The sequence below is a fragment of the Delphinapterus leucas genome, chromosome 3, assembly GCF_059928025.1.
Source record: "Delphinapterus leucas isolate spDelLeu-1000000601 "Yukka" chromosome 3, BTC_Dleu_Yukka2, whole genome shotgun sequence".
Classification (NCBI taxonomy): Eukaryota; Metazoa; Chordata; class Mammalia; order Artiodactyla; family Monodontidae; genus Delphinapterus; species Delphinapterus leucas.
Window position 1 is genome coordinate 40,058,857 of NC_143131.1, and position 14,626 is coordinate 40,073,482.

The 14,626-nt window shown below is 35.7% G+C and overlaps 1 protein-coding gene across 5 annotated transcripts in view; it reads left to right on the top strand.

Annotated features, from left to right (window-relative positions):
- PARP8 (poly(ADP-ribose) polymerase family member 8) overlaps nucleotides 1-14,626 on the top strand; it is a 185,183-nt gene that overhangs the window by 112,035 nt on the left and 58,522 nt on the right. For all 5 annotated transcript variants that reach the window (XM_089908841.1, XM_022597819.3, XM_022597803.3 and 2 more), the window contains exons 9-11: nucleotides 895-955; nucleotides 1,393-1,483; nucleotides 13,494-13,560. In XM_089908841.1, the coding sequence (XP_089764967.1) occupies nucleotides 895-955; nucleotides 1,393-1,483; nucleotides 13,494-13,560 (219 nt within the window). The remainder of the gene's footprint in view (nucleotides 1-894; nucleotides 956-1,392; nucleotides 1,484-13,493; nucleotides 13,561-14,626) is intronic.

Below are 14,626 nucleotides of genomic sequence, written 5' to 3' on the forward strand. Positions count from 1 at the left end.
TCTGAGCCTCAGTTAATGGACATATAAATTGGAAATAGTGGTAGTACCTATAGGGCACTATGATCGCAGGTATGCAAAATCCTTAGAACGATTTCTGGCATGAAAGTGCTCAATAAATATTGTCCATTAACTTTTATAATTTCTGTTATCTCTGTAGTTTTCTCCCTCACTATGATTTGTATTTGTAACTTAAGAAATTTATTACGATATCAAAAATAGGGATGTGTGTATGGAGAATATAAAAATTGCTGTTTTTATGATCTTTGTTAACTATATGCTAGTTTGTGGCACTACGTTGGCTGGAGAAAAGTTGGTCTACATCATGTCTTTATGTGGAATATACTGTTGTTACTTGTTTTAATTTTGATACATCAGACCTTTAGAGCTGGCTGTCAAAACATGTGACATTTAAGTGGCAGAACACCTGGACCAGTTTCAGAACCACCGTCTAATGTGACAGGAAAATTTATGGGCACTTTATTGTGGCAGTCACTTATCCCTCCACCCCTTCCTTGTGTCAGAAACTCCATTCTTGTCCTTAGAGGCAGCTCTTCATCTTCAGAGAGTACAGTGGAAAGCGAGTGGTCACATAAGAAGATTGTTTAATTTGTCACAGAGAACTGGGAATGTTTGAAACTATGAACCAAATAAGTCTTGAATTGATGCATGCATTTGCCTGAACATGAAGATGGAAAGATATCTATATGGTATAAAGAGGTCACATAAGACCACAATCCAACTAAACTGAGTTAGTTAATTCATGTCCACAGTCATTTCTGAGCTATCTGTGGAAATCAGAGAGGAAAATTCATGATTAAATTTTAATTTAAAATAAGCTAGGACACACTGTCTTTTAAGCAAAATGAAAAAAATAATGTTAATCTTTGCTTTCAGGGAATATGGAGCCATTGATGATGTAGATATTGATCTGCATATTGATGTTAGCTTTCTTGATGTAAGTATCAATTGAAGCAATATGATTGGTACATTTAAAAAACACACTTTTATTCTTGGAAGAAATTTAATTTTAGTTTCTCTTGTACATAATATTATAAGTAACATAATGACTTTGTCAAAGTGACTTATGAAGAAATGCTATGACTTGTCAAAAAAGCAGAGATTTTATATACATATATTTTTTTTCCATCAGTTCTTGTAATATATTCTGAAACTTATGGGCTTGTAGTATATCATTATTTCTTAAGTTTTCACTTTAATTTTCAGATTTAGAAGGCAAGAATTAAGAGTACTTTGGCTTTCTTTTCACCAGCAAATAGGTTTTGAAATAATTTATAGGCCTTAATGATTTAAAATAAGTTTAAAAAATTTTATCTGGAAAAAAAATCAAGAACTCTAAAAGATGACTAATTCATCTTTCAAATATTTGCACAGGAGGAGATTGCTGTGGCATGGGAAGTGATTCGAACAGAACCTATAATTGTCCGACTACACTGTTCGCTTACACAGTATTTAAATGGCCCAGGTTAGTTTTATTTCTCTATTATTTTGAATGTTCATTAGTTGTGCATTGTGCATTATGTAAAATGACTGTTCATTTGGTAATTCTGAACATAAATGCAGCTATCTTCATAATGATACTTAAATATACTTGCATCCTAACAGAGGTGCTTTATGACCAATATAACTATTGGAAGCAGAAACATATAACATTTAGTTTTATAGTTTTCAGAAGTTGACAAGTTGCTGTGAAACAAACACAATAAAACCTACAAGAGAATTTTGCATGTAATAGATTCTCAGTAAGTATACTTAGGGTTGCTCTTAAGTTTAATTATTTCTGTCTCTGAACCTGAGATTTAATTTTAATGTTTACTTATCTCACCTTTGATTACTGATGAATTTAGCCTAAGTGTAACATATTTCTGTTTTTGAAAATGGAGATCATAATAATATTTTTGTTTTCCAATACCTGAAGGGATGATCTTGCTTTATCTCAGGGAATAGTTGTTTATAACACAGGACCCTATTATAAATCTTGCCAAGACTTACTGGATTTAAATGTTTTCTCTGCCTACTAATACTCTCTCTCTCTCTCTCTCTCTCTCTCTCTCTCATACACACACACACACACACACACACACACACCTGCATCTATTCATATTATTGCAGTTATCTACTGCTGCAGAACAAACCACTTTAAAACGAAGTGGCTTAAAACAACTTCTCTCTCACCGTTCTTTGGGGCTCAACTGGGCAGCTCCTGCCTGGGGTCTCCCGTGCCTTTGCAGTCAGGTGGTGGGCGGGGTTTATGTCATTAATGGCTCCACTAGTTGGATGCTCAAGATGGTTGGATTTCAGATGGCTAGCAATTGATACAGGCGTCATTTCGGGACCACGCAGGGCTCAGCTGGGGCTATTAACTAGAGTGTCTCCTTACACAAGGCTTCTTCGTGTGGTTTGGGCTTCTTGTAGTATGGTGACAGGGATCCGAAAGCAAGTGTTCCAAGAGACAGGGTGTGCTAAAAGGCTCAACGGCTCTTTCACCGTATTCTGTTGATCAAAATTGTCAATGAACCCACCCAGAATAAAGGGATAGGGACATAGACGGCACCTCTCGAAATTGTGGCCATTTTTGATCTGCTGTGCACACGTTACCGTGGTCTCTGCACATTTCTCTTTAGGCATATCATGGAACTTATATCTACTGTTAGTTTTCACGTAAGAAAAATATTTGCCCTTTCAAGTTCATGAAATATATAGGAAAGTCTCTCATTTTGAAAATGCCTCTGTTGTCACCATTTTTTAATTTTTGGATAATGTATTCTACTTAAATAATCAACATGCAGTAACATAGTAACTGATGTGATTTAATGCTAGGCAAAGACAAATAGATGTTACATATCTTTATTTTGATTACTTCAAATATATAGAAATGTAATAAAGAAGAAAAATAATTCCTCATAATCCCTCTATACTGAGAAACCTGTAAATCGGTTGGTGTTGTTTCTGTTTTCTGTGCACATGTGGTTTATTTTCATAAAGTTGATATCAAATTGTATAGATATCTGTGTGCCTTAATGTTACGTCATGAGCCTGTCCTCCAGTCGTTAAATATTCTAAAATGGAATGATTTGTAGTATCTGCACAATATTCCAGCCTGTAGGTGTATGTGTTTTTGCTGTTTTCCCACGTATTCTGCTGCGTCGCTAATATTTTTCTTTCTTTAGTGATTTGAAATATACTTATTCTATTTTATTCTGATGGTGGTTAAAAGCAAAAGAACCCCTCATGTCTGAACTTTTTTTTTAATTAATGGGGTTAGGAAGAAAATTGGGTCATTTAATCTCTACTCACCCCAATTCCATCTGTGCAAGATGATGATGTGACATGCTTTTATGTAATCTTACCACTGTTACTCATGTGTTTATGTAATCTTGAATTTTAGGCAGAGATTTTCCATTCACAGTATCTCTTTAAAGATTTGTCACATTTGCATGGTTTTATATTTCAACAATTATATTTTAATTCACGTTTAGATCATTTTATTGCTCAATACTATTTATTTAGTATCACAATTCATCTGTAATTTCTTATTTTTTCATCTTTGTTAGTTGATTTACATGTTTAATAGTTTGTAAACCAAAGAAACGTGAGGATTATGCTTCATTTTTCATACCTAAGAATGACTCTTTGTTTTGTGAATGAGACAAACTTGACCAACTATAAATTTATGGGCTTATAACAGTTCCCCCCAAAAAGGCAAAAGTGCTTTAAAAACTTCTGCTACTCTGTGTCTGAAGTGTTTAACTTTGTTCATTTGTAAGAAATCTATCTTGGTTTTGTTTATGTTTTGTTATGTGTACTTATCGAGGTATTTTTTTCTCTTTCTCCTTGATACTACTCTTTATATATTTATTTTTGATTGGTATGCTTACCTTCTTTATCTGCTCACCCCAATATATGTAGATTGGATCTAATTCCTGTATCCTCCATGCTGTTTATCATTTCTCTTAGTCTTTCATCCGTCACCTCTGATTTTCTAAGTTTTTTTCATTTGTCTTCTACTCCATTGAGTGAATTTTTTTCATAATTTAGTCTTTGATATAATGTTCCCCTTCTATTTTTAATTTTACTACAATCTCTGCTAATACCATATTTTCCCCTTTATTATCAATTGCTTTCGTTTTATTTATGCATCATTTTGAATTTTGTTCACAAAATCAATAATCGTCCAAGAATTATAATTTTGTTCCTATAGATGTGAGTTTTGTTTTCCTCAGAATTCAAGCAGTGTCGAAATGCACTTCTTTCAGAAATTAGTGTGATTTGTGTATAATTTCTTCCGATAAGAAGAGTAAAGACTCTTTATAATGAAAACAGGAAATACAGAGACAGTGTGGGGAAAAAAAATGGATAGTAAAGAAAGAGAACTCCAGGGACGTCCCTGGCGGTCCAGTGGTTAAGACTCTACGCTTCCAGTGCAGGGAGTGCGGATTTGATCCCTGGTCGGGGAACAAAGATCCCACATGGTACGCGGCCAAAAAATAAAAATAAATAAAATATTAAAACTTCTTTAAAACAAAAAGAGAATTCCACATTTACTCATTTACTGTACTCTAGAGTTAGTTCTGATAAGAATTGAAGAAATACACCTCCTTATCCAATTTGAAGTTAAAAATAAAGATTATTTTTATTGTACATGGGGAAATATACTTTAAAAAGAAAAGGTTGTTATGATTCTTATGGTACTATATATTTTTTTCCAGAATTGCTAGTATATAAGTCTAGTTTATGATCTCAAGGACAGGGCTGCTTTTAGTTTAAAGTGATAAATAGCTGATGTTATTAAAAATGTTTGCCTGTGCAGATCCTCTCATTATTGATACCTCTACATTTACACGATCACAGTGTGGGACTAATTTCCACATATCTTGAGCGACCCTCACTTATTGCCTTCCCAACCTAAATTATTAGACAAGGAGAAATTGAACAACTTTTACCTTTTGTAAAACAGAAAATATTTTACTAGTATATCTTTCTCATTCTATTGCCCCCCAAACTGAATGCTGTGGGGAGTTTGGTTGAGGTAAACTTTTAATTTTGGAAGAATAGACATTTCTATAATATTTATTACTTTTCCTATAAAGGAGCATTTATTTGTAGATTCTACTTTTAAATGTTGTACAGTTCTGTGTTTTTTGGGTTTTGTTTTTGTTTTTGCCTTAAATGACTGATTTTAGCTAAATTTATTCCTGAATATTTGTGTACTACTTGTTTGCTTAATGGCACTTTTATATTCCAGTTTATTTTCTAACTGATTGTTTTGGCTATCAAAAATCTATTACCTTCCTTTTTTAAATTGTGGTAAACATAATATAAAATGTACCATTTTTAAGTGCACAGTTCAGTGGTATTAAATACTTTCACATCGTTGTGCAGCCATCACCACCATCCATCCCCATAACACCATGTGTTCTTTTTTTTTTTTAACATCTTTATTGGAGTATAATCGCTTTACAACGGTGTGTTAGTTTCTCCTTTATAACAAAGTGAATCAGCTATACCTATACATATATCCCCATATCCCCTCCCTCTTGTGTCTCCCTCCCACCCTCCCTATCCCACCCCTCTAGGTGGTCACTAAGCACTGAGCTGATCTCCCTGTGCTATGCGGTTGCTTCCCACTAGCTATCTATTTTGCATTTGGTAGTGTATATATATATGTCCATGCCACTCTCTCACTTCGAAGGAAGAAAAGAATATATAGTAGACCTAGGTTTTATATTTCTTGTGAACCCAGTCAGGAACTAGAATATACTCCTATACATATAATATATTCTAAGAAAATACTTAGTAGTAATTTGATAATTATTAGCATCATGATTTAACTTAGTAGATATGGTACAGGAACAAATTTTATTCTGTATGTGACTTGCTTTTCGTATGATGGCATACAATTACTTTTGTTTACTTCTCACCAACCATCTTGTACATTGCAATTTGGAGTTTTAGTCCTCAGCATTGAAATGTTTTTGGTATTTCTTCCTGTTCCAGGACAAAAATCAGAAAAATAAAAGGTATTTGTTTAATAAATTGCTGTACTTTAAAAAAAAAATCTATTACCTTTACAAACATTAAAAAAAATTAATCTAAAACATTTTTAGGTTTACAGAAAAACTGCCAAGGTAGTACAGAGTCCTCATACACTCTACCTCCAATTTCACTGATTACTAACACCTTATATGAATACATTAAATACAATAAATTACAATAATTAATTGCATTAATTTTAATAGTAATAAGAATTTTGTCACTTGAATTTTGGAATATTTTTAGAAGTAACATCTTGTTAGCTCTTTCAGTGTATTCCAAAATTTGGGGTCATTCAGATTTTATACTACTAATTGAGTCAATGTTGGTGACATTTATTTTCTAGTCATTCATAGTATGAATAAGTTTTGGCCTTTGTATTATTAATTTATAGGATAATTAGTATATTCTGGATAAACAGTTGTGTCTATTATATCTCTTCTTTCTCTCTATATGTGTCTTATACAATTTTCTTCAGTGAAGATTTCAGTTCTAGTGTGTTTTGGATTTTTCTGCATTTTTTTAAACCAGGTCCTTTTTGCTTCTTTGCCTCCATCTTCCCAGTTACTTTTTCCATCTGCCTGAGAAGAAACTGTGTCTTCTTAAATCTTAGAGAGAGCACACTGTGTTCTAGTTTTGTCATCTTTTTCTTTAAAAAATAATTCCCCTGAGTTTTCAAGTTAGGATTTTTTATTCACTTTTCTATAGCCTTGGGTTTGGGACACATGGGATTGGAGTGATGTACTCTCTATGTTAAGGATTAGAATGTTTTCAGGAAAGAAACTGATGGGTGATATAACAGCCATTTTCTTTGATCAGTGGAGTGTTTGTATCTCAGACTAATGGCCAAGATGGTGAGGCAGTTGGGGATACCAGCCTGGTTTACTATGTGGAGCATGTGTGGCCCGAGACTGTCCTATTAATAAGACAGCCTTTGCTCTGTCTTATTAATAACTAACAGTTATCCCAACTGTTAGTATGAATGGTGCTACCCATGCTCCTGTGCAATATCATCCTTGCATTTGCATGCTAGCTTCCATCTCCTTTCACCTAATTAAGATACCCTTCCAGCAGTTCTCTCTCTCCTTCTTGTACTGTTCATGTCCCTTTCTTCTAAAAGATTTCCTTCAGGGAAAAAAAAAAAATTCCTCTCATCTTTAAAACAAACACCTTTAGACCTCAAATCACTCTTAACTTAGTCCCCACTCTTAACTCTGCTTCCCATGCCTGTTAAATATCTTCATTAGAGTTGTCTCTATTAGCTTACTTCAGTTTTCTTAAAAATTGTATTTATTTTTTCTACAGCAGGTTCCTATTAGTTATCTATTTTATACATATTACTGTGTATATGTCAATCCTAATCTCCCAATCCATCCGACCACCACCACCTCCCCACTGCTTTCCCCCGCTTAGTGTCCATACATTTGTTCCCTACATCTGTGTCTCTATTTCTGCCTTGCAAACCGGTTCATCTGTACCATTTTTCTAGATTCCACATATATGCATTAAATATGATATTGTTTTTCTCTTTCTGACTTACTTCACTCTGTATGGCAGTCTCTAGGTTGATCCACATCTCTACAAATTCGTTCCTTCTTATGGCTGAGTAATATTCCATTGTATCTAAGTACCACATCTTCTTTATCCATTCATCTGTCGATGGGCACTTAGGTTGCTTCCATGACCTGGCTATTGTAAATAGTGCTGCAATGAACACTGGGGTGCGTGTGTCTTTTTGAATTATGGTTTTCTCTGGGTATATGCCCAGTAGAGGGATTGCTGGGTCATATGGTAATTCTATTTTTAGTTTTTTAAGGAACCTCCATACTGTCCTCTGTAGTGGCTATATCAATTTACATTCCCACCAACAGTGCAAGAGGGTTCCCTTTTCTCCACACCCTCTCCAGCATCTGTTGTTTGTAGATTTTTTGATGATGCCCATTCTAACCAGTGTGAGGTGATACCTCATTGTAGTTTTGGTTTGCATTTCTCTAATCATTAGTGATGTTGAGCAGCTTTTCATGTGCCTCTTGGCCATCTGTATGTCTTCCTTGGAGAAATGTCTATTTAGGTCTTCTGACCATTTTTCAATTGGGTTGTTTGTTTTTTTAATATTGATCTGCATGAGCTGTTTATATATTTTGGAGATTAATCCTTTGTCTTTTGATTCATTTGCAAATATTTTCTCCCATTCTGAGGGTTGTCTTTATGTCTTGTTTATAGTTTCCTTTGCTGTGCAAAAGATTTTAAGTTTCATTAGGTCCCATTTGTTTATTTTTGTTTTTATTGCCGTTACTCTAGGAGGTGGGTCAAAAAAGATCTTGCTGTGATTTATGTCAAAGAGTGCTCTTCCTATGTTTTCCTCTATGAGTTTTATAGTGTCTGGTTTTACATTTAGGTCTTTAATCCATTTTGAGTTTATTTTTGTGTATGGTGTTAGGGAGTGTACTAATTTCACTCTTTTACATGTAGCTGTCCAGTTTTCCCAGCACCACTTATTGAAGAGATTGTCTTTCCTCCATTGCATATCCTTGCCTCCTTTGTCATAGATTAGTTGACCATAGGTGCATGAGTTTAACTCTAGGCTTTCTGTCCTGTTCCATTGATCTATATTTCTGTTTTTGTGCCAGTACCATACTGTCTTGATTACTGTAGCTTTGTAGTATAGTCTGAAGTCAGGGAGTCTGATTCCTCCAGCTCCTTTTTTTCCCCTCAGGATTGCTTTGGCTATTTGGGGTCTTTGTGTCTCCATACAAATTTTAAGATTTTTGTTCTAGTTCTGTAAAAAATGCCATTGGTAATTTAATAGGGATTGCACTGAATCTGCAGATTGCTTTGGGTAGTTTAGTCATTTTCACAATATTGATTCTTCCAACCTAAGAACACGGTATACCTCTTCATCTGGTTGTGTCATCTTTGATTTCTTTCATCAGTGTCTTATAGTTTTCTGAGATCTTTTACCTCCTTAGATAGGTTTATTCCTAGGTATTTTACTCTTTTTGTTGCAGTGGTGAATGGGCGTGTTCCCTTAATTTCTCTTTCTGATCTTTCATTGTTAGTGTATAGGAATGCAAGAGATTTCTGTGCATTAATTTTGTATCATGCAACTTTACCAAATTCATTGATTAGCACTAGCAATTTTCTGGTAGCATCTTTAGGATTATCTGTATATACTGTCATGTCATCTGCAAACGGACAATTTTACTTCTTCTTTTCCAATTTGTATTCCTTTTGTTTATTATTATTCTCTGATTGCCGTGGCTAGGACTTCCAAAACTATGTTGAATAATAGTGGCAAGAGTGGGCAACCTTGTCTTGTTCCTGATCTTAGAGGAAATGCTTTCAGTTTTTCACCATTGAGAATGATGTTTGCTGTGGGTTTGTCATATATGGCCTTTATTATGTTGAGGTAGGTTCCCTCTGTGCCCACTTTCTGGAGAGTTTTTATCATAAATGGTGTTGAATTTTGTCAAAAGCTTTTTCTGCATCTATTGAGATGATCATGTGGTTTTTATTCTTCAATTTGTTAGTATAGTGTATCACATTGATTGATTTGTGTATATTGAAGAATCCTTGCATCCCTGGGATAAATACCACTTGATCATGGTGTATGGTCCTTTTAATATGTGTTGGATTCTGTTTGCTAGTATTTTGTTGAGGATTTTTGCATCTATATTCATCAGTGATACTGGTCTGTAATTTCCTTTTTTTGTAGTATCTTTGTCTGGTTTTGGTATCAGGGTGATGGTAGCCTCGTAGAATGAGTTTGGGAGTGTTCCTTCCTCTGCAATTTTTGGAAGAGTTTGAGAAGGATGGGTGTTAGCTCTTCTCTAAATGTTTGATAGAATTCACCTGTGAAGCCATCTGGTCCTGGACTTTTGTTTGCTGGAAGATTTTTAATCACAGTTTCAATTTCATTACTTGTGACTGGTCTGTTCATATTTTCTATTTCTTCCTGGTTCAGTCTTGGAAGGTTATACCTTCCGATGAATTTGTCTGTTTCTTCCAGGTTGTACATTTTATTGGCATAGAGTTTCTTGTAGTAGTCTTTTATGAGCTTTGTATTTCTCTGGTGTCCGTTGTAACTTCTCCTTTTTCATTTCAAATTTTATTGATCTGAGTCCTCTCCCTCTTTTTCTCAATGAATCTGGCTAAAGGCTTATCAATTTTGTTTATTTTCTCAAAGAACCAGCTTTTAGTTTTATTGATCTTTGCTATTATTTTCTTTGTTTCTATTTCATTTATTTCTGCTCTGATCTTTATGATTTCTTTCCTTCTACTAACTTTGGGTTTTGTTTCTTCTTCTTTCTCTGGTTCCTTTAGGTGAGATGTAAGGTTAGATTGTTTATTTGAGATTTTTGTTGTTTCTTGAGGTAGGCTTGTATTGCTCTAAACTTCCCTCTTACAACTGCTTTGCTGCATCCCATAGATTTTGGATTGTCGTGTTTTGTTGTCATTTTTCTCTAGGTTTTTTTTGATTTCCTCTTTGATTTCTTCAGTGATGTTTTGGTTAGTTAGTAACGTATTGTTTAGCCTTCATGTGTTTGTGTTTTTTTCCCTGTAATTTATTTCTAATCTCATAGCGTTGTGGTCAGAAAAGATGCTTGATATTCTGTATGTGGGCCTCTCACTGTTGTGGCCTCTCCCGTTGTGGAGCACAGGCTCCGGACGCGCAGGCTCAGCAGCCATGGCTCACGGGCCCAGCCGCTCTGCGGCATGTGGGATCTTCCTGGACCGGGGCACAAACCTGCGTCCCCTGCATCGGCAGGCGGACTCTCAACCACTGTGCCACCAGGGAAGCCCTGATTTCAGTTTTCTTAAGTTTACCAAGGCTTGATTTGTGACCCAAGATGTGATCTGTCCTGGAGAATGTTCCTTGCGCACTTGAGAAGAAAGTGTAATCTGCTGGTTTTGGATGGAATGTCCTATAAATATCAATTAAATCTATCTGTTCTATTGTGTCATTTAAAGCTTATGTTTTCTTCTTAATTTTCTTTCTGGATGATCTGTCCATTGGTGTAAGTGAGGTGTTAAAATCCCCCACTATTATTGTGTTACTGTCGATTTCCTCTTTTATAGCTTTTTGCATTTGCCTTATGTATTGAGGTGCTCCTATATTGGGTGCATATATGTGTATAATTGCTGTGTCTTCTTCTTGGATTGATCCCTTGATTATTATGTCGTGTCCTTCCTTGTCTCCTGTAACATTCTTTATTTTGAAGTCTCTTTTATCTGATATGAGTATTGCTACTCCAGCTTTCTTTTGATTTCCATTTGCATGGTATATCTTTTTCCATCCCCTCACTTTCAGTCTGTATGTGTTCCTAGGTCTGAAGTGTGTCTCTTGTAGACAGCATATATATTAGTTGTTTTTCTGGGGTTTTATCTTCTTCCTTCATCTGGTACATAGTCCTCTGCCTTTTCATTTGGTCTGTCTTTCTGTGAATGTCGTTTTCATTCCACAGGCTGCAGGATTGTAGTTCTTCTTGCTTCTGCTGTCTGCCCTCTAGCTTCCTTCATTTTCTTTCCTCTTTTTTTCTCCTTGAATACACTGTAGATGTGCTTTGGATGCATCATTTCACAAACGCTGCTCTTGTCAATGTCACCAGTGACTAGAATATTGCTTAATGACCCCATGACCAATTTTGAATCCTCATCTTAATTAACTTAGCAGCATTTGATAACAGTTGTTTACCCCCTCCTTGGAAATTTTTTTGAATATATGTCCAGATTAACATATTAATTCTGAAATCTTCCATCCTCCCAGCCATTCCTCTTCAGCCTTGTTTGCTGAGCCTCTACATACTGAATGGCTCAGGCTGAATCCTTAGACTTCTCTCCGCCATCTACACTCACTCGTAGTTTCTCATCCAGCCTCGTGCCTTTAAGTACATATGTATTTTTGCTCTTCCACATATAAGTCTTTTTTTTTTTTTTTTTTGTCTGTGCCATGGGACTGGTGGGATCTTAGTTCCCCTACCAGGGGTTGAACCCGGACCCTCGGCAGTGAGAGCTCAGAGTCCTAACCACTGGACCGCCAGGGAATTCCTCCCACATTTATGTCTTTAGCACATTCCTCTCATCTGAAATGCATAAACACTGGATTTCTTTATCCAGTTGCCTACTTAACTTTTCCACTTGAGTGACAAATAAGCATCTCAAATTTACAATAGCCAGAGTCAAGTTGGCAGTCTTCCCCATTGCTCCAAACCTGATTCTCTTGCAGTCTTTCACGTACCAGGAATTGGTACGTTTCATCCTTCTGGTTGCTCAGGCCAAAAATCCTTTGATTCATCCCTGACTCCTTTCTTTTTCTGACACTTTAAATTCAGTCCATCAGCAAAATCTGTCAGCTCTCCCAGAGAGTGTGAATCCAAAATGTTCACCATCTCTGCTAATCCAAGCCACTATACTCTTCCCTTAATTACTGTAATGAGTTCCAGACTGATTTTCCTATTTCTATCCTTGCTCTTTACAGGGAACCCACACTGTTTGTGGTCCTTTTCTCATCTCATCTCCTAATGAGATACCTTGTTCACTCCTCTCCAGCTCTCCCTGCTGGTCCTAGAATACTGAAGCACATTTCTTCCTCAGGGGCACTGCCCTGTGTTTCCTCTGGCTGGGATCCTTTTCTTCATGCCATATTATCTGATGTTGAAGTCTGTTTATGCCCACATAAGCTTCAGCCCCCCCACCCTTTTCTGTCTTTATTTTTATCCAGAGCCTTTATCACCACGTGACATTTAATCTATTTTCTTATATATTTTTTGTCTGTCTCCTTCTCTTTACTAAGGCTCATGAGAGCAGGGATATTGGTGTGTGTTTTTTGCCACTCTATAGTGACTGGCACAGTGAGAAAACAATAAATACCCTTTAAACCAGTGAATAATGAATGGTGAGTGACTCTTTTGGAGGTTATCAATTTCATAAGCAGCATAGTTATTAACTTATAGAAATATATATATCTGATAAAAATATGAAGCACACAAGAGGGTGTGCAGTGAAAAGTGAGTATCCTATGCCTACTGTCATCCTCCATTGTTTTATTCTTAAAAAAAGGTCTGTGTGTATACAAACGTGTCTCTTTTCCACCTAAGGAATAGTGTGCAAACTATCCTACACATTGCTATTTACACTTAATATATATTTTTGGAGATCATTCTTCATTATTATATATATTATGCATTTACATATGCGTATATTATACATTAGTATATATAATATATACTAACCTAGAATGATCTCCAGAATCTCTCTATAAAGCATAAATAGCCATGTGTAGGATTGTGTGTAGACTATTTTAAAGTGTGTATGTATGTATGTATATACATATATATTACATATACATAATAATATATATATATATATAACTTTTCAGACTTTTTCCTGGCTGATGGTTGAGTTTCAACTCAACATTTAGGCTGATTTTTTTTCCTTTGCAGTGCCCACCGTTGATGTCTTTCAGATTTCCACAAAAGAGAGATTTGGACTGGGACATCAGCTGAAAAAGTAAGTTTTCCAATGAATAAAAAACAAATTTCTATTAAAGAGAACTGAGTTCTCATTTTGCTCACCACTCCCCGCCCCATTTTTATTCAACAAAGCTTTTTGAAGTAAATGCCTCAGGAGCGGAAGTCGTCCTGATGCTAAGAGCTGCATCAATAATTTAGTTGGCAGAGCTCACTTTAGAACTGAGCCAGATTCCTTCCATCTGCCCCCCCTGGATTCACTCTCCTCCCTCTAACATCCTGCCTTCCACCTGAGGAGGTGGGCATATAAAAATTAGAAAATAAACCCTTAATGTTTAGAATTCCACATCTTTGAAACTAAATTCAATTTGCAACATATATTTAGCACATTATATTATGCAGTGTTTCCTTTTTAAGGACTCAATATGGATTCATCAGTTGTAACAAATGCACCACTCCGGCAGGAGATGTTGATAATAGGGAAGCTATGGGCAGGGGCATATGCAAAATCTCAGTACCTTCCTCTCAATTTTGCTGTGCACCTAAAACCACTCTAAAAAAATAAAGTCATTAAATTAAAAATAATTTTTAAAATGAGGGAGAAAATTGGGTGAGGGAAAAAAAATCACAGGGGAAATTTTCTCAGTTTCCTGTACCGGATTAGGTATCCTTTTCCAGTGCAATTGGCTTTGTTTTTTCAATTGGATTTTGTTTTTCAAGCCAGTATCTTACAGGTCTTGGAACTAAGCATGGAGCCTGCCTTCTATGTTAAGCCATTCAGGTTGGCCACCACCTCATCTTAGCACATGTTTTTTTTCCCCCCTATGATTTTTTTCCCTCATCCAATTTTCTCCCTCATTTTTTTTAGAGCGGTTTTAGGTTCACAGCAAAATTGAGAGGAAGGTACTGAGATTTTGCATATGCCCCTGCCCATAGCTTCCCTATTATCAACATCTCCTGCTGGAGTGGTGCATTTGTTACAACTGAAGACTCTATATTGACTATGATTATCACTCAAAGTCCGGAGTTCTACTTTATGTACTTTTGTAAGCCACTTAAGAACTTTTTTGGGGGGGAGGGGTGAAATGCCATTGGTCCAAATGAGA